This window comes from Monodon monoceros, unplaced genomic scaffold (assembly GCF_005190385.1).
Source record: "Monodon monoceros isolate NGI ecotype Baffin Bay Population unplaced genomic scaffold, NGI_Narwhal_1 Contig3204_ctg1, whole genome shotgun sequence".
NCBI lineage: Eukaryota > Metazoa > Chordata > Mammalia > Artiodactyla > Monodontidae > Monodon > Monodon monoceros.
Window position 1 is genome coordinate 1 of NW_021699125.1, and position 27561 is coordinate 27561.

At 41.6% G+C, this 27561-nt stretch overlaps 1 protein-coding gene, 2 long non-coding RNA genes and 1 other non-coding gene across 5 annotated transcripts; 2 read left to right on the top strand and 2 right to left on the bottom strand.

Moving 5' to 3' along the window:
- Positions 1–2470: 2470 nt before the first annotated feature.
- On the bottom strand, positions 2471–14270 carry LOC114902149. The gene is made up of 3 exons (XR_003795417.1): positions 14227–14270; positions 13595–13655; positions 2471–2866 (listed from the first exon to the last, which is right to left on the bottom strand). It is a non-coding gene; the product is annotated as an uncharacterized LOC114902149 (long non-coding RNA).
- A 118-nt stretch (positions 14271–14388) lies between these two features.
- On the top strand, positions 14389–25289 carry LOC114902311. 2 transcript variants are annotated; one of them, XR_003795492.1, is made up of 5 exons: positions 14389–14551; positions 17830–17984; positions 20719–20754; positions 20863–22456; positions 24451–25289. It is a non-coding gene; the product is annotated as an uncharacterized LOC114902311 (long non-coding RNA). The 2 variants fall into 2 exon arrangements; XR_003795480.1 differs by having other exon boundaries at positions 22262–22456.
- Positions 19471–19597, top strand: LOC114902406. The gene has a single exon (XR_003795504.1).
- Positions 22537–25531, bottom strand: LOC114902241 (fibronectin type III and SPRY domain-containing protein 2-like). The gene is made up of 2 exons (XM_029234562.1): positions 25281–25531; positions 22537–23284 (listed from the first exon to the last, which is right to left on the bottom strand). Exons 1-2 carry the CDS (start codon positions 25478–25480, stop codon positions 23032–23034), a joined length of 453 nt encoding a protein of 150 aa, XP_029090395.1. The 5' UTR covers positions 25481–25531; the 3' UTR covers positions 22537–23031.
- Positions 25532–27561: the final 2030 nt, after the last annotated feature.

Genomic DNA, 27561 nt, shown 5'->3' on the forward strand with positions numbered 1-27561 from the left:
CTTTAATATTTCTTGTAGGGAGGGTCTGCTGCTGCTGAATTCTTTTAGCTTTAATAGGTCTGAGAAAGTCTTTACTTCACTTTTGCTTTTGAAAGAGGGTATAGAATTGGTATACCTTTTGTTTTGAAAGAAGGTATAGAATTGGTAAAGAATTCTAGCTTGACAGTTTTTTCTTTCAGTATTTAAGACTAGAAGTCTGAGATCAGGGTGCCAACACAGTGGAGGCCTGCTGAGGGCTCTCTTCCTGGCTTTTAGACGACTGTCGTCTTGCTATTTCATAACATTAGGGGGGTAGGGGGAGAACTCTTTGGTTTCTCTTCTTATAAGGGCACTAATCCCATCATGAGGGCCCCACTTTCATGATCTCATCTAAACCTAATTATCTCCCAATGACCCCACCTCCAAATACCATCATATTGAGGGTTACGGCTTCATATATAAATCGGGGGGGGGGGCACAATTCAGTCCATAGCATTATACCTATCCAGGAGTATTCCTTCTTATAATTGTCGCAATGATAGTAATAAACATAACTTAAGAGTTTTTTATGTACCAGCACTGTGTCACATGTTTATATGGATAGTTTCACATAGTCCTTATTACACAGATGAGGGAAATGAGTCTAGTTCATTAACTAGACTAAGGTTACAGATGTTGTTGTACAGCTAGGATTTGAGCTCAGGCAGTCTGACTTGAAGTCCTGAACTCCTAATTCCCTCCCTATACTGACTCAACCAGAGGAAAAATCATTTTGAAATCTGATGAATTCAGGAATTTGTTTTAGTTGTCAGATTTTTATGGACTCAGAAAAGAAGGGCTCCAAACATTTAAGTGGTTCTTTTGATAACTACTCATAAGAAAATAAACCAGACAGACAAAAAAAAAAAGTTGGCATAAAAAGAGTTAAAAGCAAAGAAAAACTTTGGAGAGTGTACAAATAACAGTTTGAAAAGTTTAACTCCTTGAGTGCTATTCATATGAGTTGTGCCTTGTAGAAAGCACCAGAAGTGATAACCTATCTAATTGGCTAACAAGGAAAAAATGAGTGAAGACCTATCATTCCTTGGCTCCAATAGGGTCTAGGAAACTAGTACTGTCAAATACTGCTGGTAAATCTATATTTGCATTCTTTCTGGAGAGAAAATATAAAAATATGGATTTAAAACTTCAAATAATGTATTCTCCTGAACAAATAATTTAAATATGGGCACTTGGCTTAGAGAAGTCAAGACATACACAAAATTTTATGTATACAGATAGTCATCACTTCAAAAATAGATTTATATATATTCTGGTTATTAAAAACACACTAATTGTTAAAAATTCAGAAAATACAGAGATGTCTAAAGAAACAAAAACATATAATTTTGGATATTACCTCTCAGATTTTACCATTGTTAATGGTAACAATGAAACATTATTCACTAAATAAATTTGATGGCTCCATAGAAAATACCATGCCTTCTTCCATTCAGAATGTCAGCATTCCTGTCCCATCATCTTGGCCCAATGACACATCTCACTGAAGTACAGAGAGCTCATAGCTAGCTCATTCTTAAATATGCACAGTCAAGATTCCCCCAGACAGCTGAAGAAGCTTCCAATATAAAGACTGAAAACAACAATTCAGGGAACAGGAGAGAACATGCATGCATATGCGCACACACATGCACATAGACACACACGGAGTGAGAAAACTGCACCCTTAAAACAGTAACAGGATGTTATGAAAGAGTAACAGAGGACAAAACCTCCTGAAAGTTAAAACTAGTGCTGAAATTAAATCAATAGAATGGGAGAAGATATTTGCAAATGATATATCTGATAAGGGGTTAATATCCAAAATATACAAAGAACTCATACACATCAAATCAAAAAAACCTGATTAAAAAATGGACAGAGAACCTGAATAGACATTTTTCCAAAGACGACATACAGATGTCCAACAGACACATGAAAAGATGCTCAACATCACGAATCTCCATGGAAATGCAAATCAAGACCACAGTGAGATACCACCTCACACCTGCTAGAAAGACAAGAGACAAGTGTTGGCGAGGATGTGGAGAAAAGGGAACCCTCATGCACTGTTGGTGGGAATGTAAATTAGTGCAGCCACTATGGAGAACAGTATGGAGGTTCCTCAAAAAAACTAAAAATAGAACTACCATATGATCTAGCAGGGTATTTATCTGAAGAAAAAGAAAACACTAATTAGAAAAGATATATGTTCCCCAATGTTCACTGCAGCATTATTACTCTCCAGGTGAGGTGAGGCAGGAGGAGGCACTTGCCGAGAATTGTACATCCCTTTCTTTAACATCACGCATTTAAGTGATTCACCCAAGAATGCTCTTCCAATGTACTGGCAGCACCTGCTGTCAAAGTGGGTCTCCTTTCTCTTGTCTCCCTAACGCCCTTATGTTTACACAGGTGTCGAATTGATTTAAAAACCATCACACACCAAGCATCCAGGAGTTGTCCTCTGTATTTGTCACACGGGAAACCTGTTATCACCTTCTCTTCTCGTCAAGGTGTCGCTCTTGCTCTCAGATTCAGCTTAGCATTGAGAGAAATCAGAGTCCAAACACTGACTAAAGTGTACAGATGACGAATGATGGGAGTTTCCACGAAGCTCACGCAGGTACGACAGTAGAGATAACAACACTCTGCTTTTCTGTTTTGCTATCTGTAAAGCAAGACTTTCGACCTTGATGCTAAGGTTTCTTTCACGACTCCGAAATTCTAGGAGTTACAGAGGAGGAAGAAAGGGAGGTGTACTAAGAAAGAAATGGAAAATTTTATTCCAGTCAACTTGAAGATTATAACCTGAGAGTCTTTGAGAAATCTCCGAGGACTCTTCCACCTGTTAGAGGTCAAAGCACAGTTATATAAGTTTTTGAGACAAAGGGGGTTATACATCAAATGATGTATAATTTACAGTTTACACAATCCAGATGTACACATATAGTGAGCAGTGGGTCATGGGTCATTGTGACCCCTTGCAAGATTAAGGAGGAATGTTATCTCCTAAGGGGGTCTGGTTAATGTAGATGCATAACACACACTAAAGGGAAGAGAGGATGCCCAAATGGGCAAAGAAAAATTTTATGTTTAAATTATTCTCATCTTGCCATAAAATATGGATTTTATTTCATCATTACAAAGTTCTTTCCCAGGACACCTGAAATATATAAAGAAGGAACATAATCTTTACCATTGGAAAATCCATGACTCCACGCAAATTTCCTTGTGACTCCTTAGAATACAATTCCAGCTATATGCTAAACTGTTTTTGCCAAAGTAAACTGTGAAATCATAAACATGATGTGAGGGGCTGCCTGTACATTTAGACCTCGGTGTCATTAATCAGTATATGTAATCTTAACAAGGTTATGCAGAGGAGAGATGGAGACAGATGACACACATCAAAGTTCAATGAACTTTGAAGGATAGACATAGAAATAGAGATGGAATGAGTGGCAGTGGGGAGATGTATTATCAATTAACTGTCAACTATGGGACAAGATGGCAGGATGAACTCATGTGGAAATGAAATCTCCCTTTTCATACATACTGAAATGCTAGATACAATACTTTTTAAAAACTAGGGACTTCCCTGGTGGTCCAGGGGCTAAGACTCCACTCTCTCAATGCAGGGGGCCCGGGTTCGATCCCTGGTCAGGGAACTAGATCCCACATGCTACAACTAAGAGACCACATGCCACAACTAAAGGTCTTGCATGCCACAAATAAAGATCCCACGTGCCACAACTAAAAATATCCCACATGTGGCAACTAAGAGCTGGTGCAGCCAAATAAGTAAATAAATACGTAAATATTAAAAAAAAAAACAGGGCTTCCCTGGTGGCACAGTGGTTAAGAATCCACCTGCCAACGCAGGGTACACGGGTTCGAGTCCGGGTCCTGGATGATCCCACATGCCGTGCCGTGAAACAACTAAGCCCGTGTGCCACAACTACTGAGCCTGTGCTCTAGAGCCCACATGCCACAACTACTGAGCCCACGTGCCACAACTACTGAAGCCTGCGCACCTAGAGCCTGTGCTCTGCAACAAGAGAAGCCACTGCAATGAGAAGCCTGCACGCAAGGAAGAGTAGCCTCCCACTCACCGCAACTAGAGAAAGCCCGCGCGCAGCAATGAAGACCCAGCGCAGCCAAAAATAAATAATTTTTTTTAAAAAAGTAATAGAGTAAAAAAAAAAACCCAAAACTAAACACTAGTTCAGCCTGAAAGCAGGAGGCTTTAAATATAAAGTTGGTTCTCTCTCTCTCCCTCTCTATCCTGATTGCTTCCAATATATATATATATTCCGACTGCTTCTATTTTATATAAATGTAAATAAATATATATTAAAACATGTGTGGGGCTTCCCTGGTGGCGCAGTGGTTGAGAGTCCGCCTGCCGATGCAGGGGACACGGGTTCGTGCCCCGGTCCGGGAAGATCCCACATGCCGCGGAGCGGCTGCGCCCGTGAGCCATGGCTGCTAAGCCTGCGCGTCCGGAGCCTGTTGCTCCGCAACGGGAGAGGCCACAACAGTGAGAGGCCCGCGTACCGCAAAAAAAAAAATGTGTGTATGTATGTGTGTATGTATATATAATGTATATGTTATCAAACCAAACTTGGATCTGCTGGCCGGAACGCAGTAAAGCCAATCTATCACACCAGATTGCGATGAAGGAAAAATGCAGCATTTATTGCAGGGCACCAAGCAAGGTATCCAGGTAGCTAATGCTCAAAAGACCCAAACTCACCGATGGCTTTCAGGGAAAGGTTTTTAAAGACAGGGTGAGGGAGGGGGGTTGCGGGGTGCGTGATCAATTGTGGACATTCTTCTGATTGGTTGATGGTGAGGTAATTGGGAGTCAACATCATCAACCTTCTGGTTCCAACCGGTCTGGGGCCTATGTGCTTGTGTTCAGCATACAGTTAACTTCTTCCACCTGGTGGGGGTTTCAGTATTTGCAAAACAGCTCAAAGGATTTGGCTCAGAATATTATCTATAGACCTTGAGGAAGAACTAAAGGTCCTTGACTTTGTTTAATGGCTAAACTATTATTATTTTGTCTTGCTTGACTGTTTTCTTTTGTTTCGGCATTTTCTCACTTCTCTGATTAAATTTATTTTTTGGAACTTGGGGAAGGTGTAGGAGGCTAAAGTTTTTCTACAAACAAGAGGCAGCTGGAATACACGGCGGGGGGGGGGGGGGGGGGGGGTGTCTGTCCCCCCTTATGGGGGAAAGCCCCATAAGGTCCTGCTCAGAGAGCATATTCAGGTGCCCTAAATAAAGAGGCTACAACAATGAGAATTGAAGCCCTGTGATCCACAAAGTAACTGAACCAAATATATGCCTCAGGGATTGTGTTTTCACACCTGAGGCACAGGCTTGTGCCAGTGGGAAAGCTGAGACTGAGGGAGGTGCCAGGAACGGGCAACCCCTTCCATGAACTAAAACAATAAAAGCTCCAGAAAAGGCAGATTTAGCAAATAAAAATACAAGACACCCAGTGAGATTTGAACTTCAGATAACAAATATTCAAAACATACATACTGGGCTTCCCTGGTGGCGCAGTGGTTGGGAGTCCGCCTGCCAATGCAGGGGACGCGGGTTCGTGCCCCGGTCCGGGAAGATCCCACATGCCACAGAGCGGCTGGGCCCGTGAGCCATGGCCGCTGAGCCTGTGCGTCCGGAGTCTGTGCTCCGCAATGGGAGAGGCCACAACAGTGAGAGGCCCGCGTACCGGTTAAAAAAAAAAAACACAAAAAAACACACTAAGTAATTATTGCTTATCTGAAATTCAAATGTAACTGAGCATCCTGTATTGTATCTGGTAACCCTACCTCAGAATGAAGTGAGGGGCAAGTCACACATACATTTTAGGGGGTGGTAGTTCCAGGCAGAGAGAATAGCAAGTACAAAGGCACTGAGGTAGGAACACAGTTGGCATATTTGAGGAATAAGAAAGCTAGAATGGCTGAAGTGGTGAGAGCAAGGGGGACAGTAGTAGGAGATGAGTTGGAGAAGCAGACTGGGGCAGAGATCTCATTGGGCCTTGCAGCCCATGGTAGGGACACAGGATTTTATTTTAAAGTGTGATGAATAGTCACTGGGCAGTTTGGGACAGGAGAGTGACTGGTGATTCAATAGGATTATTCTGGTTTCTGTGTGGTAGAGAGAGATGAGGGTAGAAACAGAGAGTCCAGTTAGGATGCTCAGCCAGCAATCCAGGCAAAGATGTTGGTAGCTAGGACTAGGTTGGTAATTATATTGGGGGAAAAAAGTGATCAGATTCAGTATATATATTTTAAAGTAGAACTCATTTGCTGATAGGTTTGATGTAGAACGTGTCTGAAAAAGAAGCATCAAAGATGACTCCAAAGTTTCTGGACTGAGTGACTAGGTGAATGCTGGTATCATAAGATGAGGAATACTATGGGAAGAGGAGGTTTGAGAGTGGTGGAAGTCAAGAGTTTAATTTTAGACCTGATAAGCTTGAGATATGTATTAAACATCAATCAGAGGGACTTGCCCGGTGGTGCAGTGGTTAAGACTCCACACTCCCCAATGCAGGGGGCCCAGGTTCAATCCCTGGTCAGGGAACTAGATCCCACATGCATGCCGCAACTAAGAGTTCGCATGCCACAACTAAGGAGTCCATGTGCTGCAACTAAGGAGCCCTCGAGCCGCAACTAAGAAGCCTGCCTGCTGCAACTAAGGAGCCCACGAGCAGCAACTAAGACTAAATAAATATTTTTTTTTAAAAAACTGTCAATCGGAGAAGTGAGGTTAATGTCTGGATGTATGAGTGTGGAGTTCTAGGGAACTGCCAAGACTAAAGAGTTAATTTGAGGTGCACTAAAACAGAGACAATTAAAGTCATTACATGGGAGGAAACCAACTGGAATGTCAGTGTAGAAAGGAAAAAGGACTGTACCCTGGGGTATTCTAAGATTAAGGGTTGGGAGGAAAAGGAGGAGGAGAATTAAGCAAAGGAAACTGAGAAAGGGCAGCCAGCAAGGTAGGAGAAAAACGAGGAGAGTGTGGTGCCCTGGGAACAACTGAAGAGAATGTCAGGAAGTGGGAGAGAGATTAGCTGTTTCAAATGCTGCTGGGAAAAGGAATAAGATGAAGACCATGAATTGTCTGTGACATTTTTCAATGTCAAGATTAAGAGATTATGGGAGCCGGACTTCCCTTGTGGCACAGTGGTTAAGAATCTGCCTGTCAATGCAGGGGACACGTGTTCAAGCCCTGGTCTGGGAAGATCCCATATGCCGCGGAGCAACTAAGCTCGTGCACCACAACTACTGAGCCCGTGTGCTACAACTACTGAAGTCCGCACGCCTAGAGCCCGTGCTCCGCAACAAGAGAAGCCACCGCAATAAGAAACCCGTGCACCGCAATGAAGAGTAGCCCCCGCTCGCCGCAACTAGGGAAAGCCTATGCGCAGCAACGGAGACCCAATGCAGCCAAAAATAAATAAATAATTAAAAAACAACAAGAAAAAGAGATTATGGGAGGCATAACAAGAATGGTTTTCTATTGTGGGGATGAAAATCAGATGGGAGGGGGTTAAAGACAATAGAAGATGAGAAAATAAAGACAATGAACTATAATTTCAAGGAGTTATTGATGTAAATGAAAGCAGAGAAATGGAGTAGGGGCTGCAATAGGATATTGGGTCAAGGGAGGGATATCTTTGTAAATGACAGCAGTTATTATAATCTATCTGTAAACTAACAGGAATCACCCAGTAGAAAGGGAAAAGTGGACAATTCAGAGAAGAGAGGAAAAATGGCAGGATCACAGTCTCCTTGAGTGGTTGAGAGGAGACGGAATCTAGTTCGCAGATGGAGGGACTGGGTGTAAATAAGAGCCCAGACTGATCCATACTAACGGGAGAGATTATACGGGACAGATTTGGGAAGGTAGGCAAATGGGGGCAGAGGGAGGACTGAGAGTGTGGAGTTATCTCCTGATTGCTTCTATATTATCAATAAGAAATCAAGGAGGTGGGGAGAGTTCTGAAGAGACAGGGGAAAGTGTGAAATGTTCTCCTGGAAAATTGATATGAGCGTAATGAGAGTAACTGATAAAATGAGAGTAATTGATAGAAAAAATATTGCAGTATCTTCAGGAGAAATCACATCTTTATAGTATTGAATCCTCATGTTCAAGGCCTTGATGCACCTTTCCATCATTTAAGCCTTCCTTTTTATTTTTCAGGACTTTCAACAAGTTTTCTTCATATAACTCTCTGTCCTTTCAAATTCAGCAACAATGTCTAGGTGATGGCTTTTCAAAGCTAAGTGATATGGAGGGTACAGAGTTTTTTTTTAAAAAGCCAGATTTTTGTCTTCAGGGGTCATAGGATCTGTGAGTGAGTCTAGATGTGTCCATTTATGTGGACAATTGCAAAGGAATAGAATGCAGGGGGCTGATTAGTTTACTGTGAGAGTTCACAGTGGGCAACAGCCACTCAAGAAGAAGAAGAAAAAGATGTCCAGTCACTTTATCAGGAGTATCTATGCTCCTGCAGTCCTGCTCATTTACCTAGCACTAGAGGACACACATGTGCAGCTGTTGGAGTCACAAGGAAGTCCTGACTGGTTAGCAATTCTGTTTGATTTGGCTGTTCTACCTGAGACATTTCTTGATCTCCCTTTTCCTTTCAGAAATATACCTAAAAGGAGTTAGCTGGGTGTTTTTTAATAGCATCAAGCTACCAAATGTATTGAGATAAAGGGGAGGGGGTTGTGAGCATTGGTACACTGTTTCTAGCTAAGGAGATGACAGGCTTTTGGTCCTTGGTCAATTCTATATAGCATGTAAATAATCCTAACAATAGTGCATTTGTTTTTTATTACTGAGCAGCCTGAGAAGTCTGTTGTCAAGATTTTGATGGCTATATTTCTAGGCTATTTTTTGTACTTAATGATATTTTACAATAGTGATATCACAAGCTAAACTGTAAACTACTGTTTATCTTAATATAAAATTTTTTTTGCAACAGAGAAGTATCCCAGCTCTAAGCCACCATGGATCTGATGATCTGCTCATCACAGTAGCTGGCTTCTGCATGGCAGCTTAACTCTCTAGGTGAAAAAGAAAATTCAAATTGCTCATTTGTTATATCTATAATTTTTTTTTACTAAAAGTGAAACAAAGTAAAATGAAAGACTGAAAATAAAGAGGTAAGCCATGAGAAATCAGACAGAGGTAAAGAGAAGCAAGAAGGAACAGTAACATTAACCTCAGATAAGGGTATATTGGTTAGATATAAATTGAAAGCACTAAATAGGATAAAAATTAATTTATAAAAGGCACAATTTACAAAAAGGATAGAGTAGTCATAGTCCTGTACAAACCAAAGACATAGCAATTGAATACATAAACCTACCTTTTGGAAATGCAAGAAAAACTAGTTTAAGATACATTTAAGTTGGAATTTTCAATCACACCTCTTTTAGAATTAGACTGATCTAGGAAATATATCAGAGAATCGAATTCTGCAATCAATAAATTTGAATACTAAAACCAGTACACCTGATGTAATAGAAACACAGAATTTTCCAAATATAAGTAGAAAATATGCATATTTTAAATGTCCATAGAATATGTAAACGTTGACTATGTTCTTGACAAAGAAGAAAATCTTAATTTAAAAAGTACAGAACCTAATTCTCTGATCATAATAAAACTAGAAAAAATAAAAAGATGATTGAAAAAAAAATTTTTTTAATGATACCAAGTCCTGGATAAACCTTGGATCAAAGAGAAAATTACAAGCAAAATTACAACATATGTAAAGAGGAATGAAAAAGAGAATACTTTAAACTAAAAGCTACAGAACACAACACAAGCTGTATTCAGAGGCACATTTATGGCCTTAAGATGTCTTCATTAAAAACAAAAGATTAAAGGGACTTCCCCGGTGGTCCAATGGGTAAGACTCCACGCTCCCAATGCAGGGGGCCCAGGTTCAAGCCCTGGTCAGGGAACTAGATCCCACATGCGTGACACAACTAAGAGTCAGCATGCCACAACTAAGACCCAGAGCAGCCAAAATAAATAAATACATATAAAAAACAACAAAAACAAAAAACAAAAGATTAAAAATGAAGGCACTTAGAAAAAAATAAAGAATCTTAGATCCATATTTAGAAGTTAGAAAAGAACAACAAAAGAGAGTAGGATGAAGAATTATCACAAAAACTAAAATTGAAAAATAGAACAGCAGAAAAGCAAACTCCAAAGCTGGTTCTTTGACAAGTTCAACAAAATAGACAAATCCCTTGTGAGCCTGACTTAGAAAAAAAGAAAGCAAAATTATGTAAGGTTAGGAATGAGAAAAGTAAACAACCACATGTGCAGAACAGATTTTTTTAAATCATAAGAGAATTCTATGTCTAACACAATGACAACTAATTTGAAAAACCTTCTGGAAATGGATGACTTCCAAGCAAATTATAATTGATCCAGAAAACATAGAAAAGATGAATAATTCAATTATCATAGAAGAGAGTAGACACCTTGTTTAAAATTCACATATAATAATGCTTCATGTAACATAGTTTCACAACCAAGTTCTCTATTCAGTCTTAAAAGAGCAGATAATTCTAAAGTTACTTAAATTATTTCAGACCATAGAAAAATATGAAATGCTCCCTAATTTATTTTAAGGGATCTCATATAATTTTAAATACCAACATACAATTAACATAGTACCAAAAAAACCTACATACCAATCTCACTAATGAGATATATTCTAAATAAAATATCAATAAATGACACTTAGGAGTGTATCAAAAGAATAATATACTTTGACCAAAGTTATTTGAAGAGCCTATCAGTATTTTGATAGGCACTGTTTCAAAAATTTTTGTCATAAACTTTTATCTTTAATACACTGAATTTTCTCCTCCTGGAACATGAAAATCTCCATTTACTTAGGTCTTTCATGTCTTTCAATAATATTTCATATTTCCCATAAAATTCTTGTACATCTTTTGCTCAGTGTATTCTGATAGGTTCCTTTTTTTCTATTTTATTACTGGTATATAAGAAAATTTTAAGTTTTTATATGTTGATTTAGCCACTTTGCTGAACCATTTAATTAGTTCTAACAGTTTGTCATTTCATTCTCCTGCATTTTCTAGAGAGAAAATCACATCATCTGAAAATAATATTTTTGCTTCTTCCTTTCCTAATCTTTTTTATCTTTTTCTTGTTTTATTGCGTTGGCTAGAAAATCTAACACCATGTTGAAATTAGCAGAGAAAGCGGGTATCCATTTTTCCCTGACTTTAATGGGAATTTCTCTAATGTTTCATCGTTCTGTACAATATTTACTATAGATTTATGGTGCCTTTTATCAACTGCTATTTATCCATTCCCATTTTGCTGAAAGTGTTTTAAGTAGATACTGAATTTTTTCAGAAAACATTTTATCAGTTGAGATGATCAGTTTTTAAACCTCTAAACTATACAAATGATTTATAGCAACAGATTTTCTTTTCTTTCTTTTTCTTGTTGTTTTCAGTTTTTGGCCACACCCCACGGCATGTGGGATCTTAGTTCCCCGACCAGGGATCAAACCCATGCCTCCTGCATTGGAAGGCAGAGTCATAACCACTGGACCACCAGGGAAGTCCCAGATTTTCTAATATTAAATCATTTCATAAGTGCTTTCTTGTTCCAAATGAAGTGCAAGATTGAATTTGCTAATATTTTACTTTAGAGCTTTGTATCTATGTGAGTTTGGTCTCTAGCATTTTTTTTTTTCTTCCCCTTGTGCTGTATTTATCAGGTTTTTCTATCAGGGGGATGCTAACAATACAAAATAAGTTGAACTACAATGAGGTATCACTTCACATAGGTCAGAATGGCCATCATCAAAAAGTCTACAAATCATAAATGCTGGAGAGGGTATGGAGAAAAGGGAACCGTCCTATACTGTTGGTGGGAATGTAAATTGGTGCAGCCACTATGGAGAACAGTCTGGAGGTTCCTTAAAAAACTAAAAATAGAGTTACCATATGATCCAGCAATCCCACTCCTGGGCATATATCTGGAAAAGTCAAAAACTCCGATTCTAAAAGAAACATGCACCCCAATGTTCACAGCAGCACTATTTATAATAGCCAAGACATGGAAGCAACCTAAATGCCCGTTGACAGATGAATGGATAAAGAAGATGTGGCATATACACACACACACACACACACATATATACCTATGGAATATTACTCAGCCATAAAAAAGAATGAAATAACGTCATGTGTGGCAGCAACATGGATACACTTAGAGATTATCATACTAAGTGAAGTCAGTCTGACAGAGAAAGACAAATATTATATGATATCACTTATATGTGGAATCTAAAAAACTGATACAAATGAACTTATTTACAAAAGATAAATAGACACAGACATAGAAAACAAATTTATGATTACCAAAGGGGAAAGGGGGGGAAGGATACATTAGGAGGTTGGGATTAACATACACACTGCTACTATATATAAAATAGGTAAACAACAAGAACCTACTGTATAGCACAGAGAACTATATTCAATATCTTGTAATAACCTACAGTGGAAAAGAATCTGAAAAAGAATACATGAATATATATATTAATCACTTTGCTGTACACCTGAAACTAACAGAACATTGTAAGTCAACTATACTTCAATTAAAAAAAATTTTTTAAAGTTGAACAACTCTCCTCCCCCACCTCATTTCACACCACAATTTCCATGACAAAAAAAAATCAACAAGCAAAAATCATGCAGCTTGAAAGTAGCATTCCAGGAATAAAGGACAGCATGATCAGGGACACCAGGATGAAAAAGCACAGGATATGCTCAGAGGATAGGGTATACGACTTCTTAAACTGGAATAAGTAACACACAGTAAGTCTGGTCCAAGCTGTTAATTAATCTTCAAATCACAACTCCCCTGCACTCAATTTATTCATTTTATATACAAAACAGACTCCAAACTCCAGCCTGTATTCAAGATCCCTCCTGCTTTAACCTAACTTCTTTTTACATTCCAACCTGTGCTTGTCTGTGATGTCTGTCTGCCTAGCATGCTGTCTATGATGGTCTATGATGGCACATCCAAATCATACCCACCTATCAAGGGGATAGACCAAATGTCCATGAAAAGTTCTCAGATCCAATGAAATTATATTTGAATTCACTTGTACTACAGCTATTTATCGTCAGCGTTTGGCTTGCCTACTTCTTAAGCTCTTTGACAGCTATACTGGGTTGTACAGTGTCACATTCCCCCCACCCCCACCCCATTCATGTCCTTCCTGGACCTTAGAATGTGACTTTATCTGGAAATAGTGTCATTGCAGATGTAGTTAGTTAAGATCAGGTCATACTGGAGTAGGATGGGCCCTTTATCCAACGGGACTAGTGTTCTTTTAAGAGATGAGACACAGACCACAACATGAGAAAAGAGTTAAGAGACTGGAGGAAGGCAGGTACAAGCCAAAGAACACCAAGGATTGCTGGACAGCACCAGGAACTAAGAAGGGGCAAGGAAGGGTTGGTTTTACCTAGTCTCAGAGGAAACATGATTCTGCTGACACCTTTATTTCGGACTTCCAGCCTCCAGAACTGTGAGAAAATAAATACCTGTTGTTTTAAGGCACCCAATGGGTGTCACTCCGTTATGACAGCCCTAGGAAACTAAGACAACAGCAATTTTAATTTCTAATTTACCTTCCCAACCCAAAGACTGCCATATCCATAGACCAGCCCAGGACTACGTAGGCGCTCAATCCCGGCGGTGGTAAAGGAATGAGTGAGCTTCAACAGTCCTACTAATCAAGAATTACTAGGCGCTTATGAGCTACTGCTGTGAGATGCACAGCCAACGTTCAGCAAATGGTAGCCATTATTGCGGCAAGATATGGGGCTACACAGATAAACGAAAGACAGTAAGAAACTAAATACAGCAAGGGGCAAGGGGAGCAAGGCCAGAAACACGGGCAGTTGTGGGGGGTAGTGGGCCTCGATTCCCCGGAGGATCCCCGTGGGAGAAGTGGGTTGTTTTCTGAATAGATGGAGTCTCCAACCCGCTCTCTGAAGCCCCACTAAACGACTCCCAGGCCTCTCCGGCCGTGGACCCAGCAACAAACACACCCCTCCCCCAACCCGCGTCCCTAGCTGCTCTAGACCACCCTACCGGGCATACGGCAGCCCTCCCAGAAAGCGTCAACCACTTCGTTCTCTCCGCGCCTGCGCACGGCGCCTCGACGCGACGCTCCACCCCACGCTACTGCGTGGGGCGGGACTTCCTCCCGGCGCCCCGGAAAGCGGAGAGAGCTCTTTTCCGCCGGAAGAAGAAAGGAGTTGCCACCGAGATCGGACACCGGAGAGCAGGCGTCTTCTGTCACGTAAAGTAAGGCCGATCTCCGGCCACCCGGCGAGGCGGATGACAGCAGCGTCCTTGTAGGCAGGCTGGCTGGAGTGTCGGGCTTCAGGAGACGCGGAGGGGAACCGGAGTAGAGGTGAGGGGTCGGTGTATCTGTCGCCGTGTCAGCGCCACCGGCGACCTAGGTCTCATTACTAAGTTATTGTCCTCCGCTTTCTGGACCTCGTCTGAAAAACGAGCTTGGTAGCTCACGGAGCTGTCGTGGGGATAGATGTGAAGGGAGAAATCCACACTCAGAATGCAGTTTAAGAGAAAAATTCAGTAGGTGAAATTTCCCATGGGCGCTATCCTGTGTTGAGTAAGGTATGCAACGTGAAGGTCTATACAAACCCAGACTTTCATAATCGATGATTCCTGCTTGAGGCAGCAGCGCTTGTTGCATTAATTTGAAAAAGTACACTCACAGTTGGTAATTTTTAAGCTTCCTGAATCGGCCAGCAGAGTCACTTGGTATTAGAGGTGGAACCATACCCCTTCTTTCATCTTTTTTTTAAAAATTTATTTATTTTTTTGTTTTTGGCTGCATTAGGTCCTTCCTGCTGTGCACGAGCTCTCTCTAGTTGCGCGAGCGGGGGCCACTCCTCCCTGCGGTGCGTGGGCTACTCAGTGCAGTGGCCTCTCGCTGCGGAGCATCGGCTCCAGGCCCGCGGGCTTCAGTAGTTGTGGCTCACAGGCTCCGGAGAGCAGGCTCAGTAGCTGTGGCGCACGGGCCCAGCTGCCCCGCGGCATGTGGGGCCTTCCCGGACCAGGGCTCGAACCCGCGTCCACCGCACCGACAGGCTGATTCCCAACCACTGCACCACCAGGGAAGTCCCCCCTCCTTTCATCTTAAATTGAAGCTCAGTCTTTGAGAGGAGACAGGCTGAAAGTAACACAGGTTGTTAGTGATAGAGATGGGACTAGAAGTGACATTTCTTCATTTCCAACCCAGAATTCTTTCCTTCACACCATACCATCTCTTTGAATTGCTGAACAAGTCTTTTTGGGGGGAAGTGAGCAGGAGTGAAGAGGGTGGTGGTGTACATTTAGGTGCAGTATGAATCCATCAAAGGCAAAGTCACTATGTGTCAGGAGTTAGAACTGTCATTTATTTGCATTTTAGATACTCTATAGATGTAGGTGCATCTATCATTTCCTATTCAGGAACGTATGTGTAGTAACAAAACGTGAAGATGAAACTTTGCGTACCTCTTACATACCTTTACACAGAAAGGCCTGGTGTTCATAGGTGTATGCTCACCTTGGAAGACTTATCACTAACTATTTATTATTTGAGTTCTCACTATGAATATTTACTGTAACAATCTGTGGAAGTGTTTACTCAAAACACTGTCTGAATCAGAAACTAGCTATAAAGAACTCGTAAGTTGCCCGCAAGTCCAGGGCAGATGCTGTAGAGGGCATTGCAGTCACACCTCAGCTGTCTGCATAAGTAATACTGCACTTAGTGCTCGTGCTGTTTAAAAGTATTGTGCGTTATCTCTCTCATCTTTTCCATATTATTAGGTGGAAATGTAGGAACGTGGGAAAGCCTAAGAGGTCTAGAAAACAACCTGAACATTAGCAAATATTGAAAACTGTTAGCATCACACAGGGGAAGTCTTTCCACTGAGAAACTCATTCAACTAGATGTTCATTGTGAGGGACCCACTGTTACTCTATATAAATTATTTTCAAACTTTTTGCTCTCAGGACTCCCTTACAAATTATTGAGGATTCCAAAGAGCTCTCATTTATGTGTGTTATATATATATATCAATATTTATGGTATTAGAAATTAAAAACTGAGAGGTGCCTTTAAACACAAGAATATACAAGCACACATTCTGTTGTTAGAGTAAAAGGATCTCAGGGGCCCTCACAGGGACCAGACTTTTAAGAATAACTGCTCTATACAAATGTTTCAAAAAAATTTTAGATGATTGCTGTAGCAAGTGATTGTGACATAAGCAGAAGTATCACCTTAAAAATGGAATAACAAGGGGCTTCCCTGGTGGCGCAGTGGTTGAGAGTCCGCCTGCCGATGCAGGGGACACGGGTTCGTGCCCTGGTCCGGGAAGATCCCACATGCCGCGGAGCGGCTAGGCCCGTGAGCCATGGCCGTTGAGCCTGTGTGTCGGGAGCCTGTGCTCCGCAACGGGAGAGACCACACTGGTGAGAAGCCCGCGTACCGCAAAAAAAAAAAAAAAAAAAAAGGAATAACAGGGACAGTCTTATATTTCTATAATTTCTACTGGAATGATGCAGAGTTCATAGTTATTACATAAGTAGGTAATTGGTGTTTAAAACGCCTTCTCTTTTGCAGAAATCTTTGACAGTTATATGTGGTTATTTGGGGGAAATTGGCTTGAAGTTCTCTGAAGGGCTGGGAACATATTTTTCTGCTTTAAAGTAGTGAAACATAGGATCCCACCTGAAAATTCTAGCCAGCCATCAACTTTTTAGGAAAGGATGAGATTTCAGTAATGAGGAGTGCCTCCTTCTGATTTTTCACCCCGCGGGTATTACATAAATTTGGCCAAGGTTGTCTCGGGGAGTGGAGCTGTTGTTTGGCATTGAGCTGCTGTAATTGTTACTTTGTATCACTTGTGAGGACATCTTTCCCATAAAATGGTTTTTTAAAGACAAAGGAATTTCCTGGCTGTCCAGTGGTTAGGGCCCCATGCTTCCACTGCAGGGGGCACGGGTTTGATCCCTGGTCGAGGAACTAAGATTTCACAGGCCGTGCTGAATAGCCAAAAAAAAAAAAAAAGTATTAAAAAAAAAAAAGGACACAACATTTGAGAAGGAATCGCCTGTGATCTTTGTAAATCCCTAAATTTTTCATTACCTCAACGGCATATAACTTCCTCCATCAAAGTCTTAGATTCTAAGACCAGCAGAGAGCCAGAGTCCTGTTGTGCTGTGATATCAGAACATCTGTCAAGCTCAGGGCCAAGGGGGTAGCTTCCACTCACCAGCATCCAGAGGATATGAACCAAATTTATGTTTCAGAGCATTTTAAGTAAACATATTGTAGACCTTTGGGCTCTCTTAATTAAGAGTAGTCAAAACTATAATATTAAATGTGTCAAAGATCTCTTGCAGTCATGGGGAGGAGCTTTCTAGGCCACACACATCTTCCCCACCCCCTAGATTCTTCTAAGCCCCTCCCACTCTGCCCATATTAGAAGTCACCATGGCGCACTGCTAATGGGATTATGTATTAGATCCCTCAGGTGTATTGGAACAGAAGAAAGGTTGAGAAGTACTCCCCCTGCTCCTACCACTACACACAGATTTGAAAGCTACTTTCTAATAAAGAGGCTTTTCTTTTAATTTGGAAGACAATTTGATGTCTCCTTTCCTTTTCAGATATATGAGCTCTTTGAAAGCAGAACACTGTTGTTTCCATGTTCTGATCATTCAGAGATTATGAAGGCACAGTTCCTGCCTTTGATTTGCTTACTGTCAAGCGGAGTAGACACAGGTCATGGTGGCAGTATAGCCACTTAAGTATTCTGAAGGAGGTGAGTATGTGGAACTTAGCCTGGGAGAGGGAGGAATTAAGCAGTGCTTCTAAGAAGTAACTTTTATACAGGCATTACTTGGGTGGGCAAGGAGCTGGGGGTGGGGGTGGTGTTCATTCCAGGTTCCCAGGAATCTGTGGCTGGTTTATAAATTGTACAAAAGACACTATCAAGTGTATTTTCCAGAGCTCTTTCCTTATTTTTGGATCGTGCTTCTCTTGTTTTCCTTCTCTCTCACTGCCCCCTCCCCCTTAATTGGATGGGTATTTGGGATATGAAGGGAAGTCAGAGGGTAGAAATCTTTCTGTGTGGCCGAATAATAGGATGGCTTTACCAAGAAGTGAGGTGTGTACTCAGTAAATCCATTTGTAAAAAGTAAGTTCCTGCTTTGTTTAAACGCATAGCTGGGAAATCTCAGCTATGTTGGTTGGATTCTTTCCCAGTGAATGGATTATATTCTTGTCTCCAGTCCAGTCTATTTGAATATAAGGACATGTCGTAAGCTGCTTTCAAAGAAGAGACCCACATTTAGGCTTAGGAATGAGCACAGGGGAGACAGCAAGGTTAGAATCCAAGTTCATTGTATAAAAACATTTTTATCGGTTATGTCTGAATGACTGCATGTTGTTTTAATCAGCCGCAAACTGTTTAGTTGAATTTGCATAACTCAAATAAATGATAGTTTAATTCTACCAGGATTTGAGTGAGGTGGAAATAGAGCAGAAAAACCTGAATCTATCAATGTGTGGGAAAAATGAAGAAAAAGCAATTAATTAGTTGGGCTTAATTTTTTTCTGGGATTGGGGAATAGCAGAAAACAAGCCCTGAAGTAGAAAGACATGAACTAGCCCCTGTTCAGTAGCATTTCTAAAATATTTGGGACATTTTACTAACTTGGGGCATAGCTGTGCCCAACTCATGGTTACGCTCCTTCCGGGAGACTTCCTAACTGACAGAAAAGATGCTGACTGGGTGCAATCTTTCCAAATCACAAACTGTTATTATTATTATTTTTTTTGGCTGCGTTGGGTCTTCACTGCGCGCGGGCTTTCTCCAGCTGTGGCGAGCAGGGGGCTACCTTTTGTTGCAGTGCGCGGGCTTCTCATTGTGGTGGCTTCTCTTGTTGCGGAGCACGGGCTCTAGGCACGCAGTCTTAGTAGTTGTGGCTCACGGGCTCTAGAGCGCAGGCTCAGTAGTTGTGGCGCACGGGCTTAGTTGCTCCATGGCATGTGGGATTTTCCCGGACCAGGGCTCAAACCCGTGTCCTTTCATTGACAGGTGGATTCTCAACCACTGTGCCACCAGGGAAGCCCACAAACTGTTACCTTGCATTTAGATTCATTAAGCGTTGGTTGCCATGAAGCAAGCATATGCAAGAGTTCAAATCTCTTAAAGCTTGAAGTTATAAAAGTAATAGATTACGATTCCCTCAATATCTTGACATGCTAGAGGACAGTGTTTTAAAAGCTAGACTTGTCATGTTCTTCTGGAGACTAAGAAATTAGAGTCCTTGAAGTCAAGCTGACTCTGCTTTTAGCCTCCTAAATGAAAAGGTAGATAGAACAGGTCTTGTTTGCAAACTGAATTCAAGACCTACTTATCTACCAACAGCAGTTATACACTTTCTATTGTCTTACTATAGAAAATAGGAGTAGTGAATTTATAAATGAGTCAGGGTAAAGAAAGACATAGTGAACCCATGAGAATCTTACTCTAATTGATAGGAAGGTGACTAGAAGTTGGAGAAGTTGGTTAGGAAAGTGGAGGAGAGGACCTTTCCTGTAGTACAGTCTTCATAGGGTCCAGGAAGTCTTTTTTTTTTTTTTTTTAAATTAATTAATTAACTTTTGGCTGCATTGAGTCTTCATTGCTGCATGCAGGCTTTCTCTAGTTGCGGCGAGTGGGGGCTACTCTGTTGTGGTGCATGGGCTTCTCATTGCGGTGGGTTCTCTTGTTGAGGAGCACAGGCTCTAGGTGCGCAAGCTTCAGTAATGGTGGCACGCGGGCTCAGTAGTTGCGCACGGGCTCAGTTGCTCCACGGCACGTGGGATCTTCCCAGACCAGGGCTCGAACCCTTGTCCCCTGCATTGGCAGGCGGATTCTTAACCACTGTGCCACCAGGGTAGCCCCAGGTAGTCTTCTGGTAGCTAAACCTTGGATAGAGACCAGCCTAGTCTCATTTACAGAATGCCACATCATGGTGAATTGTGCTGGGGGCAGCTGCCACTGTGTGAGCCACGTAAGATTTTAACACATTTTGGAGGATGAGAAGAGCAAATTGATGATGAAGCACATGCTTCAGAAATTACTTAATTGCATGTGTACAAGTGATTGCATATTGTTTGAATAAGCAGGAAGTCAATTATTAAACATACACTTTTCCAAATAAAAGGCAATTTAATTTTACCAGAAACCAGTGTCATTTTGTATCCCAAGTCTCTAACCAGCTTTACAATCTCATCTAATAAAGGTGCCTTAAATTCTGAGTATTCTGAATTATTAAACCCGTGTTACTTTACACCAGGATTCTGTGGTGGTTTTACATATTCTCTTTCCCCTTTGTTAAGGTGGGGAAACCAAAGATTATGTTAATAACTTGCTCAAGAGTTATAAAGTGATATAGGTAAAGCTAAGAAAAGAACAGATTTTGGTATCTTTTGCCCAGTATCAGGGATTGTGGCTACAATGGTCTGATTTTTTTTTAAAAATCTTTTTCTGTTTTGTTTTTTAACAGATTTATCAGCAGGTTGCAGGTGAACATGGCCTTGAGGTAAATCCTGCCCCTTATTGAAATTTAGTTCCAGCAGATTGTTCTTGGCATTTTAAGGAACTAGAATATGTTACAAAAAACAAAAGTTTTGTTTTGTTTTTTTTCTAGACTTTTTTTTTCTTGTGGAAGATGAGAAACATGTTTAAAGAAAGGTTCTTTATGCTGAATAATTGTGATGCTTGAAGTTGGTCATCTAACTTATTTAGATTAAGTGGATTTAAAAAATCAAAGCTATTTCTACACCATTTTTTTCTTGATCAAATAAAATTTTATTAGAACCTTATAGGTGCCTAGTTTTTATCCATGTTATATTACATGTGAAATAAAGCCTATTAGAATCCTGAATTCAAACTTTATCTGTGATGTCCTACTTCCTACTCAGTAGTTTCTTTTTTAGTAGCTGATAAAATTTTTGATAATACACACATATATTTTAATTGTTTGTAACTTGACCCATCTCTGTGCTTGCTTTGGTTGTATCTTCCTTATATAAGGGTAATGATCCAGGTTGGCAGGGGAGAGGGGTATTTGTGTGTGTTTGTAACGAGCTTTAAGATTTTCAAGTTGAGTTGTGAATTCAAGAATCTGAACTTCTGTTTATACCAATAGGCAGAGTTTTGAGATAGGAGACGAGGTGCTCCTTGTGTCAGACTTTGAGTGTACTGGGAAACATGAAAGTGAAAATCTTTAAGGTGAAAGATTTTTCAGTTAACATAAAACTTTAAGAGATGAGATCAGGGGCATATATGTTTAGAGAAGCATCTACAGGGCACGATACTAAATTGTCCCTGAGAATTGCTTTACAGGTGGAGTCATTTACTCTGCATCTTGACTGGTAAGCATGAAAATGCCGTGTGTGCAGAGCTTTAAGTGGCAACTGGAAACTTGAACTGGAGAACCAGAAATGCAGCCAAGGGAGCTGGGCATCGAGGTCACAAAATAGCATGAGACCAGTGAGGCAGGATGCCCAAAGGTGCTGGCTAGAGACCACCTCTCCTACCAGGGCTCAGCTTTGCACTTGGTAGACTGATGTTTTCTCTTAAAAGATTGTTGTGCATTTGCTATATGTCATACACTGTTATGCATTCTCATGTTTGTCATTAAATTTCCCATCCTATAAGACAAATTTTATTTTTCTCTTTGTTTAAAGAGAAACAGAGCTCAGGGAGATAATGTGACTTTTCAGTGGTCGCAGAGTCGCTACAAAATAGCAATCAAACTCAGGTCTTCTGATTTCAAATCTGGTTCTCTTTACATTATAGGACAGTTCCTAGAATCAGTTGCAACTGTTGTCTATTTTTTACCAGACCTTAGCCCCCCTACCCCAAACGTGCACATAGTGAAAGCAACACATTTATTATTATTTATGTGTAGGCTGTTGTGTGACACCAGGAAGCATGTAGTAGTAGGTAATGTTGCATTTTTACCAGTCTTGCCATCTAGCCACAGTTGCCCCTCTCTTCCTTCATACTGCCCCCCCCTCAGGTTTGTCCCTCTCCTGCCATAGGTCTTCTGCTATAGTTTGAACAAGCCCTGCCAGCCCTCACATGGAGAGCAGTGAGAGGCCGAAGAGCGGTGGCTGGATGAAACAAGTATTTGGTGTGCACGTGTTAGCCCTTGGGGATTGAGTGATGAACAAGACAGATACTGTCCTGCCTTCATGGAATTAGGTGTTACAAAGATCATTTCAAAATTAAAGAGGGTAAGTACCATGAAGTAGAGGAGCAGGTTTTTTAGAAACAGTGTTCGGTGGGAGAAACCTCACCGGAGTGCCACTGACTACTGGGAAAACAGGAGAGGAGAAGGCTGCTGAGCACGGCACGTGGCTACCCTGGTTCTCTTTGTGGGTGGCCTCCTGCCTTCTTACGCCTGTTCTTGGCTGACTAATGAAATGTCACAAGTGCTGGGGCGCCTGGAGCCACTAACACTTATGTATCTCTTCCCTCCTTCTCCCCCAAGCTCTGTAGGCCTTGGGGACTCAGATACTTTGCTTATGCACAGATAGACCAATACAGTTTGACAACCTGAAAGACCTTTGAGTTCATTTAGTCTGAGCCGTCATTTTACAGCCAGAACTGACTAACCTAGCATCACACAGGTGGCAGCACACAGGATCCAAGTCAGGTGAAATGAATGCCCCCACAACAGTCTGGCAGATAAACAACATGATGAGCTGGGTGCATGGTGCTTGAATGCCAAGTTCAGGCAGCTGAGGCGTGAGTGGCTGGGAGAGGGGTAGGTACAGAAAAGAGACAGGAAGCTGGGCATCAGAATGGTCTAATAGAAAGTGACGCGCTTTGGCATTGAAATGCCATTGTGTATCTTTAGACATCCAGGCTTTTCCAAAGAAAAACAGGGATGCACAAATAGGTGAAGCTGACAACTGAACGTGTACAGATGCTGAGAAATGTCCACGTTGAAAAATGACAATTTTGAATTTTCGTAATCTAATAGAATTCCAATCTTCCTTGGGGAAACCGTTATCCTTATATCTGGAGTCATCTTGTTGTGTAGAAATTCATACTTATGCCTAAAGATTAAACGTTGATATAACAAAGCTTCAGAAATTCTGTAGATGGGCTGTTTACAGAACATTTTCAATTTTCAAATACTCCTATAATTATATCATTTTCTTTTATTAAATGACTATCAAAGTAACAGGCCATTTCTCAAACTATGTATCTCTTTTCTAAAACGTGTCCTAAGAAACTTATATTTCAAAACTCTGTTTTTGAGCAGCCACTTAACCGCAGAAACTTAACATACAGTATCATAAACTCATATTGCATCAAAATTTGTATAGAAATACGTTTAAAAATGTGGATTTCAAGGTTCAGATGTGTAAATCCCTTGTAATAAAGACATTTGAAACAGGAAACCTCATGATCTTTCATGTAATAAATTGGGCCTTTTGGTATAATCTGTGCACAAGTACTCTGAGGCATCCCTTTCCTAAACTTTCAAACTAAGGGGGGCACCTGGGGGCCTGTCACCACTCAGTATTGTATAGCACCAGCACCCTCTCATGAAGGGAGGGTACTTCTTTGTGCTTTGAAAATGGCCGAAACCAAAGGCGGCCACAGGAATTTCCTAGCTCTGCCCCCTATGGATGTTTGAAGTTCTGTGTGCCAGCATGCTGGTCCACATGGCTGGGGTGAACGCTTAGAATATGATCCAGATGTGTCGGAACAAACCAGCCTCTTTCCATCCCAGTGCACCTTGTTTTTTTCTTAACTGAGCAGTCAACAGAAACTGAATGAGCCCTTCCCTCTACTTTCCCTCTCACCACCAATAGAGTCTAAGACTATGAACCAAAAAATACGAGTCCTCCACTGTTAAGAGACACACACAAATACCACCACCCACCCCCCTTCCCCGGACATCTTTCCAAGGTGAGACTACAAACTTCTGCTCTAGCACTGGGCTTTTCACCCTTCCTTTTTCACTCTGTCTTGTGTTCCCACCCTTCTGTCTTTTAACCTCACCTCTCCCACTCCACACAGACTCCTCCTCATCCTATATGCGCCTTCAGTTGTTCCCTGCCCCTTGTTCTTAACCAACTAGGAGAGGAGACTGATTTTTTTAGTCTTACTTCAGGCAGAATATCCAAAAACAGTATGTGGCTCAGTGAACGGGATTTCTTTCATTCCTCAAGCTGGGCTTAATAGAGCTGATTTTAGTTTTAATATCTTACAGGAGGAAAGTTGCTCTTCTCACCTTTGCTTAGGCATGACAACATTTAACTAACCACGATGGAGGCTCCTGGGCACAAAACATTGGATGAAACAATAGGATTCAGCAAGTCGAGGATCAGAGGCCCCATAGTACCCACGGTACTGGGAAACTGGTGTGGTAAAAATTTTTGCAATTTTTGAGATGGAGAGTGGTTGCACCCATGGCCTTCTAAGTCTGAAATGTCTACTAGCCTGGGCCTCATGGATTTTCCCAGCTTTATGGAACTACTCCAGTAGAGGATAGAATGCTTAGCGACAGAAGCAAACCGGAATTAACCATAACCATTAAGCCTCTGCCCACATCTACTAAAAAAGATGGAATTGGGGCTTCAAAGCAAACTATTCATTTAGTAACAATGAAGTTGAACATAAATGCAAAACCAATCACTTAGTGGTGAAAAATGCTGTCTTTGGAGCCAGACTGCCTGGGTTTGAATCCAAGCTCTGAATCCATGCTGGTTAGATTATTGAACTGCTGTGGGGCATAGCTTTCTTATCTTTAAAATGGGATAATACAATTGTGGGAAGTAAACGAGATAGTATGTGTAAGAGTGTAGAACAGTGCTTAGCGTAGAATAAGTACTCCATGAATTTTAGCTATTTTATTGGAAGTACCCAGAGCTGCTTTCTCTTTCCATCTGGACTTTAAGGAAGGGGGCTGGAAATGAGTCCTGAAATATCTTAGCATATTTTAGAAAACATAACGTGGGCCTTAGTTACTACCAGTGGAAACCTCTCGCTCTGTTCTTTTCAAAGCACCTTTTAATCTTGGGTATCCAGATTTCACCTTACCTTGATGATGCAAATGTGTGCCTCATGCACCAGGAGAGGCGGTTTGCTCCCAGGTCTTCCTGTTTAGGGACATCTTCAAAGGCCACACCCACCGTGTAATCCAAACACTCGTCCACCTCCACCTCCCAGTAATGGCGCCCTCGGACTGGAATTAGGTTTCCCATGACAGCAACACACCTGGTTTTAGAAAGTAGAAGCATCTGTGATTTGGGGTGACCCAAGCCTGGCTGTGCAGGTGAGTGACACCAACTGCTGGGGTCAGTCAGTAGGTGGCCTAGAAGTGTGGAGGCAGGTGTTTGAACACCCACTTGTAAAGCAGCACGGCCCTAACTATCAAAGCTCACTTGACTGACGCTGAAGATTAGAAGAGGATTATTATACTGCTGGTTATAGGTGAGGAGGAGACAAGCCAATAGAAAAGGTTCTGTTTGCTTTTTACAGTGATTGGGCTTTTATAGTAACAATAAGGTTTGGTTCACTTGTTCATGAAGAAAGATTCTTGGATTGAGGACTTCCCTGGTAGTCCAGAGGTTAAGACTCTGCGCTTCCACTGCAGGGGGTGTGGGTTCGATCCCTGATTGGAGAACTAAGATTCCACATGCCACAAGGCGTGGCCAAAAAAAAAAAAAAGAAAGGGACTGAAACCTAACAGAACACAGCACGGTCGATGGAACCATATGCTTGAGGTTCACGAGCTGGCCAGCACTTGCTTCTGGTCTCCTTGTTCCCCATCTGCCTCTCCCCCTCCGTCCCCAGTTCACACTTCTTTTTTTTTTTTTTTTTTTTTTGCGGTACGCGGGCCTCTCACTGTTGTGGCCTCTCCCATTGCGGAGCACAGGCTCCGGACGTGCAGGCTCAGTAGCCATGGCTCACGGGCCTAGCCGCTCCGTGGCATGTGGGATCTTCCCGGACCGGGACACGAACCCATGTCTCCTGCATTAGCAGGCGGATTCCTAACCACTGCGCCAGTAGGGAGGCCCAGGGACTATCTTTGTCTCTTTACCCCCAGCACACAGCACATTGTTTCATGGGTCAACAGATGTACTGGTAACAGGATATTAAAATGGGACTCTAACTCAGCTTGGCTGGAACCCCAAAAGCCAAGACCGGAACAGTAGGTGGTAAGTACTCCCATATTACAGTATGAGATGCTGGACCACCTACACAGGACTTTCGAAAGACATGGCCAAAAACTGGTTTTGCAACTTTTAGTGCAACACCAAAGGGTTGAAGCTGAAGATGCTTGAGGCTGTGTCTACCCAGAGAGCTGTCTTATAATCCACACAAAGAGTGAAGTGGCAGTGGCCTGGTCAAAGGTGTGCGTTTTCAGAGGACCACATATGAAGGAGACCCACCATAGAAATGCTGTAGATTAGAGGCTGCCCAACTCATGAATTATTGAAAAAAAGCCAATAGGATCTTTAAGATTTGATCAGTTGCATTCTGTTTTTTTAACGCAGGTAAGGACTTTATTGCTTCTTAATCCTCTCTGTGCCCCCCAACCCTGGGTTGAGTGGGCAGAGGCAGGAAAGGGTAAAGTTGTGTTCCACTGTACTGTGTGCTGTTCTGCTGTCACACGCTAACACTTACATATAGTAAGTATGTAACACACATGCAGTAAGAAGGCCAGCAGGGAGCGAGTGTCAGAGGAAGTGTCGGCTGCAGGACAGTCCAGGACCCAGGCAGGGAGGCTGGATGCAGTTTTCCATCGGTGGCCCCTCCGGCCCCCCTAAGAGAGTCCTTTCCTTCCTTTTAAGATCCTCCTGACTAAGACCAACCCACCGAGAATTCTTTTCATCCTGATTACCAGGAAGCTAAGAGCTGTGTTTAATGTTTAATCTTGGAAACAGAAATTAGCCCTTGAAGTTAAGCTGTGTTCTTTTTTTTTTCATCTATCGCTGTGATTTTTCTATTTCAGTAGGGCATATTTGCCCCGTTTTTTTTTTTGGTAGATTTTTTTTGATGTGGACCATTTTTAAAGTCTATATTGAATTTGTTACAATATTTTTTCTGTTCTCTTTATTTCTTTTGGTTTTGTTTTGGTCACGAGGCATGTGGGCTCTTAGCTCCCCAATCAGGGATCGAACACGCACCCCCTGCATTGTAAAGTGAAGTCTTAACCACTGGACCGCCAGGGAAGTCCCTTGCCCCCTATTTTAAGTCTTCTTTAAGCATTTGGAAAGAAATGAGTTACAAATGCATCATTTTGATCTTGAGTACTAAGCTCTGGAGATAGCGCAGATCCAGACAGACAAGGCGCATCTTTGATGGACGGCCCTCT

Excerpts from the sequence above, each read along its gene's own strand:
- LOC114902241 (XM_029234562.1), bottom strand. The coding sequence starts at position 25,480 with ATGCTTCTACTTTCTAAAACCAGGTGTGTTGCTGTCATGGGAAACCTA. Across the intron at positions 23,285-25,280 it reads CACACATTTGCATCATCAAG|GCATAAGTATGAATTTCTAC; the intron begins GTAAGGTGAAAT and ends TTTAATCTTTAG.